This window comes from Lipotes vexillifer, unplaced genomic scaffold (assembly GCF_000442215.2).
Source record: "Lipotes vexillifer unplaced genomic scaffold, Lipotes_vexillifer_v1.1 scaffold1129, whole genome shotgun sequence".
NCBI classification, from domain to species: Eukaryota; Metazoa; Chordata; class Mammalia; order Artiodactyla; family Lipotidae; genus Lipotes; species Lipotes vexillifer.
The window spans coordinates 1,050,363-1,072,430 of record NW_006789022.1 but is presented as its reverse complement, the minus strand read 5'-3'; the positions used below and the strand labels follow the sequence as shown (position 1 = coordinate 1,072,430).

At 49.5% G+C, this 22,068-nt stretch overlaps 1 protein-coding gene across 5 annotated transcripts; it reads right to left on the bottom strand.

The window, feature by feature from the left end:
- Window positions 1-2,000: 2,000 nt before the first annotated feature.
- Window positions 2,001-11,400, bottom strand: RELA (RELA proto-oncogene, NF-kB subunit). 5 transcript variants are annotated; one of them, XM_007461993.1, is made up of 12 exons: window positions 11,253-11,400; window positions 10,673-10,699; window positions 10,419-10,570; window positions 10,138-10,286; window positions 9,161-9,252; window positions 8,675-8,806; window positions 7,731-7,835; window positions 7,298-7,510; window positions 4,354-4,434; window positions 4,193-4,267; window positions 3,240-3,418; window positions 2,001-2,933 (listed from the first exon to the last, which is right to left on the bottom strand). In XM_007461993.1, exons 1-12 carry the CDS (start codon window positions 11,257-11,259, stop codon window positions 2,802-2,804), a joined length of 1,344 nt encoding a protein of 447 aa, XP_007462055.1. In that variant the 5' UTR covers window positions 11,260-11,400; the 3' UTR covers window positions 2,001-2,801. The 5 variants fall into 5 exon arrangements, with proteins under 5 accessions (XP_007462055.1, XP_007462052.1, XP_007462054.1 ...); XM_007461990.1 differs by having other exon boundaries at window positions 2,001-3,418; XM_007461992.1 differs by lacking the exon at window positions 3,240-3,418 and having other exon boundaries at window positions 2,001-3,220.
- Window positions 11,401-22,068: the final 10,668 nt, after the last annotated feature.

Sequence of the window (22,068 nt, the reverse complement as noted above, 5' to 3'; positions counted from 1 at the left end):
ACGTAGGGACCCAGGGTCAAGGAGGCTGGAGCTGAATCAGAAAGGGCTGTGAATGGGTGCACTAGAGCTCCTGGACTAGCAGTTCCCAGCACTGTGTCCCAGCTTTCACCTGGTGGACTGTTGTGAGGAGCCCTCACAGTGCAGGGTGGAAGGCTCTGGTGTGATAGATGTTCAAAGGGAGGGTGATATGATTTGGGTGTCAGAGCCCTTCGGCTAAAGGGAAGGCAAGGCCAAGGAGGAGACTGTAGTAGCAGCCCCAGTGGAAGAGGTGGTGGCTGAAACTAGGTGACAGCAGTGGAGATGGAGAGAACTGGGCACATTTGCCAGGACCCAGTGAGGAGGTGGACTCGAGTTGCTAGGGGAGAAGATGCAGAATCCACGGTGGTGGCCAGGTTTCTGGCTGGAGCCCCTGAAGGATGGTAAGGCCATGGCTGAGACGGGGAGGGGGAAGGGCAGCCTGGGGCTGGCTGGGGTTCTTTGGAACACGGAGAGTTTGAGAGGCCTGAGGGATATCAGTGTGAGATGTCCAGTGCGCTGGCGCACTGGATAGATAAGTCTGGGCTGGAGACAAGGATTTGGGACTGGTGAGCCATGAGCATGATGAGGTCACTCAGGGAGTGTGAGAAGGACCGTGAGAGGGCTTCTGGGGGTCACGGGATGTCACTTCAGGACAGTGGGAAGGCCAAGAAGAGCGAGGCACAGCCTGGGTTGGAGGACCTGGGCTCGCTCATTCCCCTCTGGGTCTCAGGTTGGCCACACTGCGGGCAGCTCTGCCATCAGTTTCCTCTGGTTAGCCTTCTCACCCTGCCAGGTCCCTCCTGGCGCTCGCCCTCGCCCCATTTACAGCGCCGTTGCTCCATCAAGCCCCACCTCCCCAAGCACCGCCCACCCCACCCCCCACCCCACCCCGGCAGGTTCGCCGGGGTCCTGACCTGGCCAGCATGCTCGGGTTCCGCCCCTCGCGCTTAAGTACAGCTTGGCCTGGTCCCAGAGTGGCCCACCTGCTTCACACCCTACCCCCCGACCAAGAGCCTGGAGCGAAGCACGATTCGCTCGATGCTTTCCGGTTCGCCAACATTCCGCCGCCAGCTGGCATCTTTCCTCGTAGACACCGTCCATCGGAGTCTGCACCCTGGGCCTACTGTGTTCCCAGGGGACTCGCTAGATCTGCAGCACGTCCCACTGAAACCCGGTTGCTCCTGCCTTTACCCTCCCGCAAAACCCTGCGACGCCACCGGCCTCAGGATGGGGCTTCCTGAAGCGCATTACCTGGCGTCCCCGTTGTAGACTGCTATCCGTGCGCATGCGCACTAGCGACGGCAGGCCCTAGCGGGCCAAGGCCTCTGGCGACCCTGCTTTACTGCGCGTGCGTCAGTAAGTATGCCGGAAGTATGTCCAGTTCTAGTCCCTCTGGAAGTCGATTTGTTTTTGTTCAGGACTTCTGGGCGCGCGCGGTGGTGGGACGGCGGCTTCGGATTTAAGATTTCCTCCGTGCTCCCAGGGCAGGGTGTCAAAGCATAGACCTTTACCTGGCACCTCCCCTTCCCCAGCAGATGCAAACACTCCCTCATCCATTTAAGGGATGAAATCCAAACCTCTTAGCCCCGCCTTCTTGATCTTTCACAGACTGACCCCATCGAACCTTTCAACGTCGTCTCTCTTACCCAGCTCACCTACAAACGCTGGCTAGTCTCTCTGCGAAATCCACCCTCCTCTGTTGATGTAAGACCTGAAGCTAGCGTGGCCTCTGTGAAACCCTTCCTGAAAATGCTCCATCCCCACAGCTGCTGGGCCCTACCGGGCTCTCACTAGGCTGGGACCTCCACCCACTCCCATCCCCTGGCTGACTGCTCTCATCCACCGGCTGGTATCCAGGGGTTTCCACAGGCATCCTCGGACTGCAGGCTCCCGGATGGCAACGTATTCATCCAACTCTGTATCACCAACGTCCAGCCTGAAATGACTAGCAAAGTGTGCTGTTTGCTGAAAGAAGGCAAATCTCTGGCCAGCTTGGCAATGAATTTATTAGTTCAGAGTAGAAAAAGCAATAGTCTATAAACGCTTTGATTCTTCACTAAAAACTGAGCCTTTTGACTGGAGAGCAGTCAGCCTGCTCTCCCCCTGACCCTCCAAACAACTCGCCCTACTACTAAGGCACTTGAGAAAAGGGGGAACAGAGCAGTCTCAGAACCTCCCTGGATCCTGGAGAAGGCCAGTGCTATCCCACCAGTTCCCTTCAACCACAGCCCAGCAAGGAAAGAGCTGGCAGAGCCCTCTGCAGGGTAGGAAGGCCAGCCCCTCAAATGCTGGTGGTTAGGCACAAAGAATGCCAGCACCACACAGGGGCTGGTAACAGGGGCGTTATTTTGGCTCAAGGTGTAAATGAACCCACGATTTGAGGCAGACACTTGGTAATAAGGCTTTGTGGCCTCAAAGGCCATAGCTCCAGCCTGTCCCTCTCTCTAGGAGAGTACTAGAAGCTGGAGGGTGGGGTTGAGGGACCCCAGAATTCCCTATAGAGACTGGAGCTAAATATCAGGATAAGGGAAGGAAGAGTTTGAGTTTTCCCAGCTCTCCCCTTTCCAGAGAAGTTAATGCTTCTGCTTAAGCACCTCCAAAAAGAGAGATAACTACTGCCAACAGAAGAATAAAATGCACCCCCCTCCCCAGAAAGACATCACCCAAAGAAGTAGGGGGCAGCTGGAGAACAACCCCCCCAGAATCCGTAAGTGCTTGCTTTGGGAGGGCTTCCATCCCTTGCAACCCAGTGCTCTGGGCAGGGCAGGGCAGGTCCCTGCCCTTTAGGAGCTGATCTGACTTAGAAGGGCTGAGAAGTCCATGTCCGCAATGGAGGAGAAGTCTTCATCCCCTGAGAGGAGGCCGTTGGTGAGGCCAGAGGCTCCCAGGGGAGTGGGAGCTGGGTCAGGGGGCCTCTGGGACCCTGTCACCAGACGAGTTATAGCCTCAGGGTACTCCATCAGCATGGGCTCAGCTGTATGGGGGGCCATGGGTACACCCTGGTTCAGTAGCTGCTGAAACTCAGAGTTGTCGACGGATGCCAGGTCTGTGAACACGGCTGGATCTGTGCTATTGCCGAGCAGGGCCCCCAGGTCTTCATCAGCATCAAACTGCAGCTGCAGCAGAGCCTCTGTCAGTGTCCCTTCCCCAGCCGGGTTAGTCTTGGGGGCAGGTGGGGTCACAGCCTGAGCAAGGCCTGGGGCTAGGACTGGGGCTGGGGCCTGGGCCAGGGCTGATGCCATGGCTGGGGCAGGGGCTGGGGCCTGGGCCAGGACTAGGGCAGGGGCCGGTGCCAAGGCCGAGGTCTGGCTTGAGATCTGCCCAGAAGGAAAGACCATGGGGGAGAACTCCTCAAAGTTGATGGTGCTGAGAGATGGTGTAAAGGGATAGGGCTGGGGAGCTGGAAAGAGAAACAGAGAGGCAGGGGTCAGAGAAAGCCTCAGAGGCCCACCCCAGCCTCTGGACCCCAGCTGCTGTCAAGACTGCTTAGGATCAGTCCTTCTCTGTGGTGTCATGGCCAGCACCCTAGCACCCTCCTCTTAATCCAATCTGACCTCGCCTGTAAGGTCCAGTTCTAGCCTCAACTCCTTGGAGCCTTCCCTGTCTACACTAGCCCACAAAACTCCCAAAAACAGCCTTTCAGAGGAAGGGACCCTTTCAGAGCTGGTGAAACCTCATCGTACAGCTGAAAGACCAAGCCCTAAGTGGGCCTGGGCCCAAGCAACACCCAGGAAGCAGGGGGTCATCATTCTTCTCTGAGCCACGTTTTGCTACTTTAGAGGTGATTTTTTTTGTTGTCCCACTTCAATGGAGAGCTGAGGGCAGAGACTGCATTTTTGAAACTTCTGTATCTCAAGGTCTCCAACATGGGGTTTAACTGGCATAGGGGTTCTCATCCCCAAGAGGTTGCCGGTTCCTGGGCCACACCTCCAGAGCCTCTGATTCCACAGGTCTGTTAGGGGCCCAGGAATCTGCATCTTCACCGCTTCCCTGATGGCTGTGACACAGGCAACTAGGCCTCAGGCCCTGAGAAACAGGAGCCCAACAGAGAGCAGCCTTCAGACGTCTGCTGCTGAGACTGACTGCTCATCTCCCTCCCAGAATGGGTCTAAACCACACACTGAACAGATTTGAGCCTATAGTTCTGGTGGGGCAACCTTAAGGAAATCCTTACGTGGCTTGGGGACGGAAGTTGAGCTGCGGGAAGGCACAGCGATGCGCCGGGTCGGAGGCCGGTGGTCGGTGGGTCCTGTGAGGCAAAGGCTGGGTCAGTTCATGGCGCCCAAGGTCCCCCTTCTCCCGCCTTCTCTCTAATTCTCCCACTGCCCCTCTTACCATTGAAAGGGCTCTTTTTCATGATGCTCTTAAAGGTCTCATACGTCCTTTTGCGTTTCTCCTCGATCCGGTGACGATCATCTGGGAAAGTAATGGAGAAAAGCGGGTCTTACTCTCCCCAGCTGGACCCCCAAAGCTCTCAAAGGACCTTGGGAGGTAGGTGATGGGACAAACTTCCTGAAGACCCTTTCTCCAAACCTTCTCAGCCAATGAGAAGAGCTGTGTGACTCTGTGACACTCAACAATTATAAGAATGGGGACTTCCCTGGCGGCGTAGGGGTTAAGAACCCGCCTGCCAATGCAGGGGACACGGGTTTGATCCCAGGTCTGGGAAGATCCCACGTGCTGCGGAGCAACTAAGTGCGTGCCCCACAACTGCTGAGCCTGCGCTCTAGAGCCCGTGAGCCACAACTACTGAACCCATGTGCCACAACTACTGAAGCCAGCGTGCCTAGAGCCTGTGCTCCACAACAAGAGAAGCCACCACAGTAAGAAGCCCTCGCACCGCAATGAAGAGTAGCCCCGGGCTTCCCTGGTGGCGCAGTGGTTGAGAGTCCACCTGCTGATGCAGGGGACATGGGTTCGTGCCCTGGTCCGGGAAGATCCCACATGCCGCGGAGCGGCTTGGGACCATGAGCCATGGCCACTGAGGCTGTGCGCCCGGAGCCTGTACTCCGCAACGGGAGAGACCACAACAGTGAGAGGCCTGTGTACCACACACACAAAAAAAGAGCAGCCCCTGCTCGCCCCAACTAGAGAAAGCCCGCGCGCAGCAACGAAGACCCAACGCCGCCAAAACAAAACAAAACAAAACAATTGTAAGAATGCCATGGTTTTGTGAGAAGACCTCTGTTAGCTCAATCTGCCCTCTGAAGGCCACACGGGTACTCCCAAGTCAGGGGCACAGCTGACATCCCTGTTCCCCTCCAGCCTTGATCAGGCCTGACACTGTGCCCTCTGCTCTCTGGGGCAGCCCAGGCATGACAGACCAGTTTAAGACTTCAACAGACTCTTAATCTTCTCTCTGATGGTTTCAGAGTTCAGTCTGGAGCTTTCAGAACTTTCTAACTACTGCTGCACTTGGATAATCCCAAAGGACTCGCCGCCAACAGTCCAAAGCCAACCTCACCATCTCACCTCAAACACCTGGCTCTGGTTCTTTCTCCTTCTGTGTTCCCTCCCTACCTCTCTGCCCTGTCCCCAAACCTTGGACACATCCTCAGCATCTTCCTCTTTCTCACTCCCTACCATTCAGCCCCTAGACACATATTTACCAAGCACCTACTGCATGCCAGGCTCCGTTTGAGCCACTGGGATATGGCCCTGAGTAAGCAGACAAGGTTCCTGCTCCCAAAGTTGACATCCTAATGACAGAGGGGCAAAGACACAACCACATACAAGTGACAGGAGCTCTGAGGGAGAGGCACAGGGTGATGTAACACCACCAGAAGATCAAGAAATCTAGTTTAAAGGTGTCCAGGGAAGCACTGGTGTGAGCCCATCACGTGAAGATCTGGGGGCCGAGCAATCCAAGCAGAGGCAACAGCTAGAACACTGGTCCTGAGGGGGACTGGGCTTGCTGTGTGCTGTACACAAAGGGCCCGTGAGGCTAAGAGTCCCCGAGGAGGCCAGCAGTAGGTGAGATCGCTTTGCATTCCCTCTGCAAGGTTCATATGGCACCTTCTCTCCCAGGATGACCAAAACATCTTCCAAAATGGCCTCCCCACCCCGAGTCTCTCCATCTCAGATCCTCTGCACGCTGCTGCCAAAGCGAGCTTCCAGATCTGCTCATGTCACTTCTCTGCTCAGAAACCTTTGGTGGCTCCCCACTGCCTTAGGATGTGACCGTGGATGAATGCCTAGAGTCCAACCTTCAAGGCCCTTCTGGGGCTTCCCTGGCAATCCAGTGGTTAAGACTCTGCACCTCCACTGCAGGGGGCGAGGGTTTGATCCCTGGTCGGGGAACTAAGATCCCACATGCCACGTGGCACAGCCAAAAACAAAACAAAACAAAGAAAGAAAACCAGCCCTCCTGCCGGGGCCTGCTCACTGCCCACATCAGCTCCCACCTCGAAGCTGTCCCCAGATGTGCTGTGCCGGGCACCCTCCAACACCCGTGCCCTTCCAGATGCTGTGCCACCTGCCTAGAAAATGCACTTCTGGGTCTTTCTCCAACTTAAATGCCAACTCCTCCACGCAGCCGGCTCCAGCTCCCACGGTATTTTGCACACACCTCCATTTCGCACGTTACTCTGTAACTTAAGGCTCTGTTTTGCATGTGTGTCCTCCTCATGTGCCTGAGCTTCCAAAGAGCAGGGAACATGTCTTACTCATCTTTGTATTCAGATTACCTGGCACAGGCCCTGGCACCAAGTGGACACTCAGTGATTATTTGTGGAATGAACTGATGGCCGTTTTGGGGGTTGTTTTCTAGACTCTATTAGACAGTTCCCAGGGCAGGAAACACTCTCAGGCTGGATGACGGACTTTGAATAAAGGATCACTCTGGCTGCTCCTATTTGATCAGATACCCGAAAGCCTTGACCAAACCATGGCTGTGTGGTAGTGATAAGAGAGATTCGGTGTGGCAACAGGACCCTGGAGCCAGATGGCTTGGGTTCAAATGAGGTCTGGGTCTGCCGACTCACTGAGTATGTGAACTCAGGCAGGTTAGATGCTCACTCCCACCTCAAAAGGTTCATTAGAGAATAAAATCAGGTAATTCGCTGATATGCCTGGAATAGGGCCATGCCTGTAATAAGAGCTCAGTAAGTCTTGGGTATCGTTACTATTAAATGAGGCAAGAAAGATAATCTGATTACTGTGTAAATCCCCGCCCGACTCCAGCTTCTGACCCTCACCTACAGCTGCCACATCCAGGCCTGGCCTCACTCCCATTGGCTGAAGCCCAACAGTCCTGCTGCTACCCTCCCCAGCTGGGTACCTGTGTCTGGCAAGTACTGGAATTCCATGGGTTCGCTGAGCTCCCGATCGGAAGGCCGCCGCAGCTGCATGGAGACGCGCACAGGGGCCTGCAGGCTGGGGTCCGCGTAGGGGGGCGTCCGGAACACAATGGCCACTTGCCGGTGCACATCAGCTTGTGAAAAGGAGCCTCGGGCCTCCCAGCCTGGTCCCGTGAAATACACCTCGATATCCTCTGCCAGAGATGGGGCGGCTTCGTGGGTCACCGTGCTCAGCTCACCCAGCCCACCGCCCCCTACAATTGCTGCTACTTATCTCTGGACATACATCACCCTACTGTCCCCAAGGTGTTGGGGGAGTGTCTACACCAGTCCCCTGACACTCACCCCGTGTCTGCTCAGCCCTGCCCTTCACCTCCTGATCCAAAGAGCACAGCCCTCCTCCCGGGTATGTACCTTTCTGCACCTTGTCACACAGCAGGAAGATCTCATCCCCCCCAAGGCAGCTCCCAGAGTTCCGATTCACTCGGCAGATCTTGAGCTCGGCAGTGTTGGGGGCGCCTGAGGGTGTGGGAATAAGGAAGGAAGCCCTGAACCACCAGAGGTCTCCTGGGCTGCCTTGCAGGAAATGCAAGGCTCCTGCCCAGCCCAGAGCCAAGGCTGTCTAGAGCTTGCTGACTGTACCTCTGCAGCCAAGGTCCGACCATTCCCACTGGCTCCTCACCCCAACCAATTCAGCAACTATTTATCTACTAGCACCTACCCTGTCCCCAGCTTTGTTCTAGGCCTGAAGAATATAACCACGCACAAAACCTAAATGTCTCTGCCCTCACGGAGCTCACAGTCCAATGGGAACCAAGGGGATCACAACTCCTCTTTCTCCACCTGACCCAAGTAATCTTCAAGGACCATTCATACCCACCCTGGCAATGAACCCTTCCCTCCTGACCCCCCGGTTCATCCTGGTTTCTGGGCCTCGGGGCTCCAAAGGCCTTTTATTTTCACTCATCCTGCTGGCTACTTAAAGACTGCAGTTGATCTATGTCAGCCCAATTCATCTGTGAACTTCCTATGAGCTTTCATCATTGAATTATTACTCTCTAACATTATCTCATTTCTGGGAGTTCATTTCCTGGAGTCATTAGCACAGTTCTGGGCATACCACCCTCTCATCATGTATTGGAAATGCCTGTCTCCCATCTGATTCCCTGCCAGCCTGGAAGCTGCACCTCGAGGGCAGCTCTGGGTCTTCTTTGCACAGTGCTGGGCACAGAGGAGACGACGAATATGCTGGACGACCGGACGAAGCCAGAGCAACTTTTGCAGGCCCCCGTGCCCGCCCCCACTTCCTCCTCACAGGTCCACCCCTCCTCCCTGCCTGCAGTCCCCTGGCCACTCACGGTTGTCAAAGATGGGATGGGAGAGGGCAGGCGACAGGCGTAGGGGCCTGCCTGCCGGGTCCCGCACTGTCACCTGGAAGCAGAGCCGGACAGCATTCAGGTCGTAGTCCCCACGCTGCTCCTCTACGGGAACTGCCAGAAAGAGAGATGGTCAGGCGAGCCTGGGCGGGGGATGGAGTGCGACGTGTGTGTGCAGGGGTGAGCTCTGGGTTGGGAGGGCTGTTGGAGGGCATGTGAAACGGTAGGAGCCCTAGAAGAGGAGGAAGAGAAGGTTCTAGACCCATCACTGACTCCACTTGTGACCCTGGATGCCACGTTCCCTATGTTCCCTCTCCGGGTCTCTTTCCCCAGTGGTAAACAGCAAGATTCCATCTGTACTGTGGGTCTTGGCCAGCGAGGGACAGATGAGGGGAAGGTGGCCTCAGGGGGCGACAGAGGCTGGAGGTGCTCCAGGCAGGCCCAGGCCTTTGCCGCCGCCGCCCTCACCTTGGAAGGGGTTGTTGTTGGTCTGGATGCGCTGACTGATGGCCTGCTCCAGGTCCCGCTTCTTTACACACTGGATCCCCAGGTTCTGGAAGCTGAGGCCCCCCCGGGCATCAGTCCCACTGTCTCCAGAAGAGCATGGGCCCTCCTGCCTTGCCCACTCTGCCCATTCTCCCCCACCCACTTGCCAGGTGAGCACTTCGTGCTTAAGCCCCTTGAATGGTCCCCAACCATGCCACCGTGAAAGCCACTCCCTACTCTGGCTGACAAGGCCCTGTGCCCTGGCACCTGGCCCCAGCTGCAGTCCCTGCCGGCTCCCTACCCTCTGCCACAGGGGCTTCCTTCCCTTCTCCAAACACATGAAACTCATTCCCACTTCAAAGGCTTTTGCACCCGTTCATTCTGCTGGGCATGTTCCTTCGGTGCTTCTCTGCTTTCCCACATTTAGGTCTTACCTGCGAGAGGCCCTTCTAACCTCCCAATCCAAAGGAATGAGACCGGCTCCTTCGCCTCCCCCACCTCGGGCTCTTCTTCCAAACTATTACTGCTTTATTTTCATCACTGAAATGGTGACTCCCTAACAGTATCTTGTTTAGTTATTTGTATATTTATTTATGACCTGCCTCTGTCAAGTAGTATGTAAGCTTCAGGGGAGACCGGTGGTTCAGTGGTTTTCTTTCCCGCTATGAGAGATGTGACACTGAGCGACTCGCCCTTCCAGCCACAGGGGTTAGGGGTTCAGAGGTGAGCAGGGACCCATTTCTTTTCCATGGAGCTCACAAGGAGCTCCTCTCCGCTTGAGAGAGGAGACACAGAAAATTTCAAGACAAAGGAATCTGCTTGCAGAGCTGGGGACAGAGCAAGGAGTGAGGAATTCTGCCCTCCCACCAGAAAGGAGTTAACACTGTAACAGCTACACAACTGCCCCGCCTCTCCGCCTTCCGTCTCACCACCACCCCTGCCACCCATGACGAGCTCACCTGTGGATGCAGCGGTCCGGGCAGAGCTCAGCCTCATAGAAGCCATCCCGGCAGTCTTTCCCCACAAGCTCATGGGGGTGAGGCCGGTGAGGGGGGTCCTTGGTCACCAGGGAGATGCGGACTGTCCCTGGCCCCGTGTAGCCATTGATCTGTCCAAAGTACAGAGAGAACCCTAGAGGCTCAGAAATTCCAGACCCACCTCCCAGACACAGACTGTGTGGGCCTGAACGCAAGTCCCTCCCATACTGACTCTACGTCCCCCACCCGGGTGCTGTGCTGACCTTGATGGTAGGGTGGGTCTTGGTGGTATCTGTGCTCCTCTCGCCTGGGATACTGCCTGCTGAGCGGCCCTCACACTTGTAGCGAAAGCGCATGCCCCGCTGCTTGGGCTGCTCGATGATCTCCACGTAGGGGCCGGAGGCCTGGGCCGGCTCTGTGGGGGACACGCGGGCCAGCCCCCATCAGATGGCTGACCCCATTGCCCCTGGCCCTGGGGAGCTCGTCCCAACCCACTGAGAAAGGATGGCCCACTTACCCGCGGGGAAGATGAGGGGGAAGAGGTCTGAAAGGAGAGGGAGACAAGGGTCAGCACAAGCCCACATCCTGTCCTCACCAGGGAAGGCCTGCTTCCCCACAGCGACACGGAGTCGGGGCCTGCCACCTGGAACCTGCAGGGAAACTAAGGAGCAGGGGTAAAGGAGCCAGAAGCACCTGCTTCCTGAGGGAAGCCGGGGATGGGGGCCTCCCTCCACCAGGGAAACTGAGTCAGGGTCTTTTCTATTTTCATAAGTTAAACCAAGGGAGGGCACCCTCACCCCCCATCCCGAGAGGAAACTGAGACAGATACATTCCCCCCTAACGAGGAAACTAAGTCGGAACTGCCCCCCCGGACCCCGGGGTGAAACCGAGTCAACGCTCCCCCCACACCCCACACCCAGAGGGGAAACTGAGTCAGACCCCCGAACGCCCAACCCCGCCCCGCGCCACCATCCGGCCGGCCGCTCCCTGCGCAGTGCCCATCGGCGTAGGAAGTGTCGGAAGGCGACGCAGGGTCTCCCGCCGCGGTCCCGGCGGCCCCAGCGCCGCCACCCCGCGGGGTCAGAGGTCGCCCTCACCGTCCATGGCCGGGGTCCCGGGGGCGGGGCCGGGGTCGCAGCTGAGCCCGCGGCGCGCGCTACAGCACAGCCATTCGCCAGAGGCGGAAATGCGCTGCGCGCGCCCGCCGCCGCGTCACTGCCGGGAATCCGACCGCGCTTGCGCTCTGGGTCGCCGCCGCCGCCCCCGCCACCCCTCGCGAGGGTAAGGGGCGAGTGAGCGCCGCGCGGAGGACCGGGAGGCCGTGCGTGCTGGCGCTGTTGTGGACCGGGAGCCAGTGCGCGCTGCGCGGGGCACCGAGAGGCTGCTAGCTTGGGGGCCGCTCCCGGGGCTGGCGGGGCGGCTCGGCTCGTCCCCGAGTTCGGGCCCCGCCTGGAGGGCGGGGCCGGCGATTACTCACAATGTTTTTAGGGGATTTCGGGGCCCCCTTCCTCCGATCCGAGGAGTTTGGTGATGTCACCCCGAGCCGGGTCTGGAGCAAAGCCAGGGCTGCCGGGCTTCGACCGCCCGCCTTGCGCAGGGAAGGGCTCGGGCCTGCTTTGCCCTCAAAGGCCAGGTGGCTGAACTCATCACAGTTTCCTAGTCGATAAAAGTGCTGCTCGGTGCTTCTCAGTGGTTGTTGCCGCAGAAGCACTTTTTAATTTCCCGTCCTCCCCAATCTGGCTGCAAGGAGGGGAAAGGGAAATGCCCGGACCTCTCCACCTGGCAGTGCTTGGATCGTGGGCTTCGCGGAGCCTGCTGCACGCTAGGGTGGCCCGAGGCTCCGCGCCGCGTCCGCTCCCACAGGCGAGCCGGGCCCAGGCTCATCTGTTTAAGATCATCCACACTGCCGGCCCTCGGGGGCAATGGGAGGGCAGGGGGCACCCAGAGGTAAATCTCTGGAGCCTCGTCTCTGCAACCTGCCGCCTCTGTTTTAGAAGGTCCGGGACCCCCAGGGGCCGCTTGAACCCGCAGGGTCACGTCCCCCGCCTGTCTCCCCAGGGCTTCCTCCTGGGGTCCAGCCGTCTCCCAAAGCATTTCCACTAATTAAACGTCCTGTAACTCCTCGCCAGGGGTGCAGCGGTCCGGGCAGAGCTCAGCCTCCCCCGAGGCCAAGCCCAAGGCACGTTCGAGCGGGGTGAGGGTGGGCCTGGAACACTGCGCCCCCCCACCCCCCAAGGCGGCTTCCTCATCCCAGAATGAGGATGCTCCTTGGCAGGCGGCAGAGTCTTCCCCAGATGGAGGAAGCCTTTTTATTTTCTCTAAGTTCGTTCTAAATTAGGGAATCATGTGGGAATTGGAAAAGATTGGAAATTCTGACTTTCCTTCCCAGGCTCTAAAAAAACAGGAAGAGAAAAGTGAAAACAGTCACCACCCCTCCCACTCATTTCAGTTTCTCATGTGGCTGCCCGGATTAGAAAAGTCACCTTACTTTTTATGAGGAGGCAGACGTCAGAACGACAGAATGGATTAATTATAATCCTTTTAAAATTATTTATTTATTTATTTATTTTTGGCTGCGCTGGGTCTTCCGTTGCTGCGCGGGCTTTCTCTAGTTGCGGCTAGCAGGGGCTACTCTTTGTTGCGGTGCTCAGGCTTCTCATAGCAGTGGCTTCTCTTGTTGCAGAGCACAGGCTCTAGGTGCGAGGCTTCAGTAGTTGCAGCACTTGGGCTCAGTAGTTGTGGCTCTTGGGCTCTAGAGCACAGGCTCAGTAGTTGTGGCACATGGACGTAGTTGCTCCAGGGCATGTGGGATCTTCCCGGACGAGGGCTCGAACCCTTGTCCCCTGCATTGGCAGGTGGATTCTTAACCACTGTGCCACCAGGGAAGCCCTATAACCTTTGATTAATGATCATTGATCATTGATCAATGATCATTGATCCTGGCATGATCCTCTTTTAAAAATTTATACATGTATAACTTTTAACTTTTAAATTAATATGTTGAATTCCAGTGTACCCACTGCAAAACTCAAGAGGCTGGATAGAACACCAACAGGACTTAACATCTACCCACGTGCTCCTCACCTGTTCATCCCCTCCTTATCCCTGTGTCTAGCGTGCCATCATCCAGAATTCTGTATTTGTTATTCCTTTTGATTTTTCTAAAGAAAAAAAAAATTTAAGAAAAAAATTGTACTCACGTATACATGCCTACACAATGTCATGTTTGGTTTTGCTTAGTTTTGAACTTCCATGAAGAGAGTATCATGTTATTTGTTGTCCTTTGTTATTTGCATATTTCACTCAACACCTTACTAATATTTGTCTGTTTCATAGTTTATTCAGTTTTTTACTGCTGTATACTATTCTGTAAATGTACCACAGTTTTTTATTTATTCATTCTGAGGATGGCCATTTGGGTTTCCAGTTTGTTGCTATTATAAACAGTGTTGTTAAGAACATTCCTGTGAATGTCTCCTGTTACACATGTATCCAGAATTTTCTTGGATATATACCTAAAAATGATTTTTTTAGAGTATAGAATTTCTCTTTATCAGTTTTCAGAATAATGCCTTGGTTCTTTAACATCCTCTAAAATTGATTAGTAAGCATTTAAAAAATATCTTAATGAATGAATGGATTTAAACATATTTGATGTGCTTTAATCTATTACAATTTTTGTTGAACTTCAAATTGTTCCATCTTTGGCCAGAATATATAAATAATTCCTAAAATTCAACAATCAGAAAAACCAAACAACCCAATTTTAAAAATGAGCAATGGGACTTCCCTGGTGACGCAGTGGTTAAGAATCTGCCTGCCAGTGCAGGGGACACAGGCTTGAGCCCTGGTCCAGGAAGATCCCACATGCCAAGGAGCAACTAAGCCTGTGCATTACTGAGTCTGTCTGCACTCTAGAGCCAGCGAGCCACAACTACTGAAGCCTGCACGCCTAGAGCCCTTGGTCCGCAACAAGAGAAGCCACTGCAGTGAGAAGCCCGCCCACCACAATGAAGAGTAGCCCCTGCCCACCACAACGAAGAGTAGCCCCTGCCCGCCGCAACTAGAGAAAGCCCCAGTGCAGCAATGAACACCCAATGCAGCCAAAATAAATAAATTTATAAAAAATAAAAAATGAACAATGGACTTGAATGGACATTTCTTCAAAGAAGATGTAAAATGGTGAGTAAGCACATGAAAAGATGCTCAACATAATAGCTATCAGGGAAACGCAAAGAAAAGTCACACTGAAATCCTACTTCATACCCATTAGGATGGCTATTATCAGAAAAACAAAACAACAAGTGTTGGCGACGATGTGGAGAAAGTGGTTTCTTTGTACATCACTGATGGGAACGAAAAATGGTGCAGCTGCTGTGGAAAAGAGTAATCCTCAAGAAATTAAGCAGAATTTACCATATGATCCAGCAATTCCACTTCTGGGTATAGATACAAAACAATTGAAAAGAGGAACTCAGTGTTCATAGCAGCATTACTCACAATAGCCAAAAGGTAGAAGCAACCCAGATGTCCTGGGACAGATGAACAGAGAAACAAAGTGTGGTATATACATACAGTGGCATATCATTCAGCCTTAAAAAAGAATGAACAGCAGAAACTAACACAACATTGTTAGTGAATATACTTAGTGCCACTGAACTGTACACTTAATCATGGTTAAAATGGTAAATTTTATATTACGTATATTTTACTACAATAAAAACAAATCTCATCTCTCAGTGATACCAGACAATTACTCATTTGGTCTGTCTCATACTATACACAAAACACTCAGAATAATGATACCAACTCTACCACCAATAATGTGATTAAATACAGAGTATATTTTTACAGTTCCTGTCCTTAGGTTACATTCAGTTTTTGTTTTCTTTTTGTTTTGTTTGTTGTTTGTTTGTTTTGGTACATATCTATTACCAAGTTAAGGATGCTCCTTTCTAGTTCTAGTTTACTGCATTTATGATAAATGGGTGTTAATTTTTTTTTTTTTTTTTTTTTTTTTTCTCGCCGGGGGGGCTGGATACTGTAAATGCTCTTATTGAAGTCAGCCACCCTCTGATTTTTTTTTTTTTTTTTTTTTTTTTTTGGCTGCACCGTGAGGCTTGCGAGATCTTATTTCCACTACCAGGGATTGAAACTGGCCCCAGCAGTGAAAGAGCTGAGTCCCAACCACTGGCCTGCCAGGGAATTCCCTGGGTGTTGATTTTTTATCAAATGCTTTTCCTGTATTTATGGAGAAGATTCTTCTTTATCTGTTAATGCCGAGTATGACATAGATTTCCTAATAGTAAACCGTCCTGTATTCTTGGGATAAACCTAACTTGGTCACAGTGTGTTACATTGTAGAATTTGATTCACTGATATTTTAGGAGGAAATTTTACAACTGTATTTGTAAATAAAATGCCTGTAGTTTTCCTTTTCTTCCCCGTCCCCCTGGCCTTGCCTAATTTTGGTATGAAAGTTGTACCAGCCTCATAGAATGACTTGAGGAAAAATCCCCCCTTTTCTATTCCCCAGAAGAGTCTATGTAAATTTGGAATGATATATTACTTGCAAGATTGGTAAAGCTCACCAGTAAAATTGACTGTGGCTGTTGTTTTCTCTGCAAAAGATTTTATTATTTATTTTAACCTTTTCATTATGAACATTTTCAGACACACTCAATATTAGAGAGAATGGTGTAGTTAACCCCCATATAGCCATCCTTCAGCTTACATAAGTTATCAGCTTTGCTATTTTTGTTTCATCTCTCTCCCATTTTTTGGGGGGTGGGAGAGTATTTTAAAACAATCATTATATTGACTCATAAATACAGAATTACGTATATCTCCATATAAGGATTTCTTTAAAAAATAACTTCTTTGTGGGAAAATTTTAAGCTACTATTCAGTTTCTTTAATATATTGGAATATTTCGTATTTATAGGACTATTCCACTTTTCCGGAGTTAACTTTGAAAAGTTGTGTTTTTCTTGGAATTTATTTTACCTGAGTTTTCAAACCTATTGGCATAAGGTTGATGACAGTTTTCTTATCTTTTTCATATGTGCTGTAACTATGGTTATGTGCCCCTTTTCATTCATTATGCTATTTATTTGTACTTTCTATTTCTCTGTAGAAGTCTTACCAGAGGTTTTCCAAGAATCTTTTCATATGCTTATTTTCTATCCATATATCTTATCTAGTGAAGCATTATTCAGATGTTTGCCTTTTTAAAAAAACTGGGTTATACGTGGTTTTCTATATTCTAAATACAAGTCCTTTGTTGAGTGTATGCTTTGCAAATATTTTCTCCCAGTCTGTGTCTTGCCTTTTCATTTTCAAAATAGTATTAGTTACAGAATAAAACATTTTCATTTTGCTGAAGTCCATTTTTTTTTCTTTTGTACTTCTTACCTTTTGTGTCATGTTTAAGAAATCTGAGCCCATCTAGAGATGAATGGATAAAGAAGATGTGACATATAATGGAATATTACTCAGCCATAAAAAGGAATGAAATCTTACTATTTGCAACAACATTGATGGACCTGGAGGGTATTATGCTTAGCGAAATAGGTCAGACAAAGACAAATACTGTATGTTTTCACTTATCTGTAGAATCTAAAAAAATAGAACAAATGAATAAATATGACAAAACAGAAACAGATTTACAGATACAGAGAACAAACCCAGTGGCTACTAGAGGGGAGAGTGGTGGGAAGAGGGTCAAAATAGGTGAAGGGGATTAAGAAGTACAAACTGGCAGTTATAAAATAAATAAGACACAAAGCTGTAATGTACAGCGCAGAAAATATTCAACAATTTATAATAACTTTGTATAATGTGTATTCTATAAAAATATCAAATCACTATGTTGTACACCTGAAACTAATATAATATTGTATGCAAATACACTTCAATAAATTTTTTTAAAAAAGAAAGAAATCTTTGTCAAACCCAAGGCCACTATGATTTTCTCCAATTTTTTTTTTTTCTAGAAGCTTTACAGTTTTAGCTCTTACATTTAGGTCTATCCATTTCTTTTTATTTTTATTTTTTTGGCTGCCCTGCACAGCATGTGGCATCTTAGTTCCACGAACAGGGATGGAACCCATGCCCCCTGTTTTGGAAGTGCAGAGTCTTAACCAATGGACCGCCAGGAAAGTCCCTTTTTTTTTTTTATAATCCATTTTGAGTTAACTTTTGTAGATGGTATGAAATATGGGAATGCTTCTTTCTTTTTCTTTTTTCCCTGTTTTTCATACAGTTATTGAATTGTTTCAACACCACTTGTTGAAAAAATTATCCTTTCTCCATTGAATTACTTTGACACCTTTGTTGAAAACCAACTGACCATATATACATGGGTATACTTCTGGACTCTTTATTCTGTTGCATGTATCTATATTGTTTATCTTTACGCCAATACCACAAAGTATCAATTACTGTAGCATTAAAATATATCTTGAAATCAGGTACTGTAATCCTTCAACTTTCCTCTTCTTTTTTTTTTTTTCAATCCTTTCCATTTTCTTATAAATGTTAAGATACAGCTTGTTAGTTTCTACAATTGGGGGAGCATTGACATCTTAATATCAAGTCTCTCCGTCCATGATCTCAGGTATATCTCTACCCTTATTTAGGTTTTCTTTAATTTCTTTATGCATTTTGTTTTGTAGTTTTCAGTGTATAGGTCTTGCACATCTTTTGTCAAATTTATCCCTAAGTATTCAATATGTTATGGTATTTTAAATGTTTTTAAATTTATGATTGTTGCTAGTATATAGAAATATAATTTATTGTTGAATATTGCATCCTGCAACCTTGCCAAACTCCCATTTTAGTTCTTGTAGCTTTTTTTTTTTTTTTTGAGTGGAGGGTAAATTTCTTAGGATTTTCTACATAGATGATCATGTTGTTTATAATAAAGGCAGCTTTGCCTTTTGCTTTCCAATTCAGATAGCTGGATACCTTTTAATTTCTTTTCTTTTTTCTTTCTTTTTTTTTTTTTTTTACTTTATTGCACTGGCTGGAACTTCCAGTACAAGTTTGATTTAAAGTGGTAGCAATGGACATCCTCGCCTTTTTTCCAGATCTTGGGAGGAAAGCATTCTCTTTCACTATTAGTATCACGTTTGCTGCAGGTTTTTCCTCTAGATGCCTTTAATCAGGTTGAAGAAGTTCCTTTCTATTCCTAATTTGCTGAGAGTTTTTATCACACTGATCAAATTTTTTAAAATTTATTTTATTTATTTTTGGCTGCGTTGGGTCTTCGTTGCTGCACACGGGCTTTCTCTAGTTGCGGCAAGCGGGGGCTACTCCGTTGTGGTGCATGGGCTTCACACTGCGGTGGCTTCTCTTGTTGCAGAGAACAGGCTCTAGGTGCACAGGCTTCAGCAGTTGCGGCACATGGGCTCAGTAGTTGTGGCACACGGGCTTAGTTGCTCCATGGCATGTGGGATCTTCCCGGACCAGGGCTCAAACCCGTGTCCCCTGCATTGGCAGGCAGATTCTTAACCACTGTGCCACCAGGGAAGCCCAGGGGTTCTTTATATATTCTGGATATAAGTAATTTTTCAGGTATTTGTCTTGCAAGTATTTTTTCCTTGTGGTTTATCTAATCATTTTATTAATAAGTCACAGAAAAAACATATGGAAAGCATGGAGGAGAGGTAATATATTAAGAGATAATGGGGGCTTCCCTGGTGACGGAAGTAACAAAATCCACACTGGCAGAAGTAACAAAGTCTGATTATAATGAGGAGGTAGGATTCTGTTTCACAAGGAGGACAGCGGAAATATATCCGGAAATCAAGAGATTCACTGACAATGCCTATTGATAAGTATGTATGGGCAATTGCAGCAGCCACAGGATGACAAGGCTGAGGACTGGGTTAACCCACTGGGCTAACAACCAGGTTCATGGATTGGATGATTCAATATTGTTAAGACATCAGTTCTCCCCAAATTTCTCTATAGATTCAGTGCATTCTCAATTAAAATACTGGCAGAATCTACAAGTTGATTCTATAATGTATATGGAAATGCAAAGGACCTATAATAGACAAAACATCTTTGAAAAAGAACAAAGTTGGAGGAATTACATTACTTGATTTCAAATTTTATTTTAAAGCTAAATATTGGAATTTGATTAAAGAAGGTTTTTGTTTGTTTGCTTTTTGTTTTTTGAACTTCCCTGGTAGCGCAGTGGTTACGAATCTGCCAAGGCAGGGGACACGGGCTCAGTCCCTGGTCCGGGAAGATCCTACGTGCCGCAGAGCAACTAAGCCCGTGCGTCACAACTACTGAGCCTGCACTCTAGAACCTGCATGTCACAACTGCTGAGCCCGCATGCCACAACTACTGAAGCTCACGGACCTAGAGCCTGCATTCCGCAACAAGAGAAGCCACCGCCATGAGAAGCCCACGCACTGCAATGAAGAGTAGCCCCCGCTCGCAGCAACTAGAGAAAGCCCGGGTGCAACAATGAAGACCCAATGCAGCCAAAAATAAAATAAATAAGTAAATAAATTTTTTTAAAAATAGAAGGGTTTTTTTTGAAGGACTTCCTTGATGGTCCAGTGGTTGAGACTCTGAGCTTCCACTGCAGGGGGCGTGGGTTCAATCCCTGGTAGGTGAACTAAGATCCTGCGTGCTGCGTGGTTCAGCCAAAAAAAAAAAAGAAGAAGAAGGGGTTTTTTGAAGTAAAAAAAAAAAAAAATGCTGCAGTAACAAAGAAAGTGGGATATTAGTATAAAAATATAGATAATGATATAAAGATAAAGGTAAATGAAGCTAGAGAGACCAGAAAGGGACCTACATATACATGGTCAATTGATTTTTGATAAGGGTACCAAGAAAATTCAATGTGGAAAGGTGAATCTTTTCAAAAAATGGTGCTGGAACAATAGGGAGGGAGAAACAAAGCTGAATCCTTACCTCACACCATATACCATAAGTGGTTTCTTGTTTCTGCTGCTATTCACTCACAGTAGTTTACTTTCATGTGTTTGGTGGTGGTTGTGAGATCAAACAATCCTGTAGGCTTACTTGGAAAAGCTTGCTTCCATGGAGGGTTTGTTTCTGCTTCTGCTGTTAGTTCAGTGGGGGTGGGAGCCATAGGAGCATTAAGTTCATTTTAGTACTAATTCAGCCTCTCTTGTGGGTTTAGCTCCAAGTGAGAGTCTCCAAATCAGTGTTTTAACCTTGTTCTTGTTCTGAGAATTTTTAAATGTTGGTCTGATGTTAATTATGTTTGCTAAATATTTTTAAACTACAACTTTATTGTCATTGTTGATAAAAATTCTGTTTCTACAGATGATTCACTTTGTATTAACATAGATTTTAATAAAAACCATTTAAATATTGTCTACAAAACAATCTAAATATTTCTTTTGTTGGATCTGGTTGTTCTAACAGAGAATAAAACTAGTGCCTGAAACTCCCTGCTTAGGTAAAGCACTTAGAACCAAGTTATCTGTCAGTTCTCTGACATGTATGAGAAATCTCTGCACAAGTTATGGACTTAGTATCTGTTTCTATAACTCTCCTAAAATGACACCTTCCTTCTCTCTGAATATTGTCCTTCCAGTGATAACTTTAGTGTATGAATCAAAATTCTATCAAACTAGAAAAGTGCACTTGGATATTTAATGATGGCACTGTCAGACACTTTTCTGGCCACCCACCAGTTGATTTACTTTACATGTGATCTGTCCTAGTTCACTGGGCCCTGGGCACCAGCTCCCGCCCACCCCACCCCGCCATCTCCAGCACAGTAACAATAGCTAATGTTTGCTGAGCATTGGCTGTGTGCCAGATGTTGAGCTAAATGCTGTATATGGCTGATCCTTTGAATCTAATGCTTATAGCCAGCCGTTGAGGTGAGTGTTATATCACTAGGATCTCCATATTACAGATTTGGTAATAGGTTCAGAGACATTGGGTAACCTGCCCAAGGTCACACAGCTTAATGGAGGGGCCAGGATTTAAATCCAATTCTGTCTGACTCAAAAGCTGACATCTTGTTGCAGGAACCTACCGCAACGTGACTCGGGAGCCAAGTCCTAGATGCGGTGGCTGGAAAGACCCACAGGGGCCCTTCAGTTCTGCCTTGAAGCAAGTCATCTTCCCTTCAGGCCCTCCTCTGGCCTCAATGTGGTCACTTCAGGCAACAGTATGCTCACAGCAGCTCTGTTTTTTCAAGGTCCTTTGTGATGTAGGGCCAAAATCTGTCTCCCTTTGGTTTCCATGAGATGGTCAGCCATCTGCCCATGGAGCCTTACAGAAGACACTAGCCCACTCCCCACCCTAGGAAATCCCCTCAGATCTTGACCCAAGCAAGGTATTTACTGTGGACCCACAATGTGCCTGGGACAGAGCAGTGAGAAGGACAAAGTTCTAGCCCTGGTGGAATTGACATTTTAAAGGGAGAAATAAAAAGTTCCATTTTGACAGTGACACACCCACCCACCCACCCCTTCTAGCCTTTCTGGATCATTGCAGATTTCCAGATTCGAGACCCTTTGGAAATGTGGTCCTTGATGAGGTAGTCACACAAAGGACAGGGCCATGGGGCTGGCTGTGATGATCAGGCATCAGATGCCCTGACTTGGGGCTTAGAGTGGCCATAGGTCCAGGGCAATCCAGAGCTTCACTCTGTTCAAATCTTGGCAAAGGAGGAAAGAAAATCCTGCTGCTCCACTGCCATTCACCAAACAAGCAGGCAGCAAGACAGCCTCGATCCACTGCCCTCCCTACCCTCCCCAAACTCTGAGTTCCCCTTTCCCACCCCTGCCAATGTCTCCTGCACCTGCCCCACCTTCCCTAGCTAGAGCCCACAGGCACTTGTGACTAAACTCATGTTCTGCCTTTCTCTAGCCCAAAGTGTGCTTGCCTGTTCTCACTGCACTGGTC

Bases quoted from the DNA above. Each gene is read 5' to 3' on its own strand.
- RELA (XM_007461989.1), bottom strand. From the start codon at position 10,739: ATGTGGGCTTGTGCTGACCCTTGTCTCCCTCTCCTTTCAGACCTCTTC. The intron at 8,807-9,160 runs GTGAGGGCGGCG...TCTTTCTGGCAG, and splicing joins CAACAACAACCCCTTCCAAG to TTCCCGTAGAGGAGCAGCGT. The intron at 3,419-4,192 runs GTAAGGATTTCC...TTCTCTTTCCAG, and splicing joins AACTTCCGTCCCCAAGCCAC to CTCCCCAGCCCTATCCCTTT.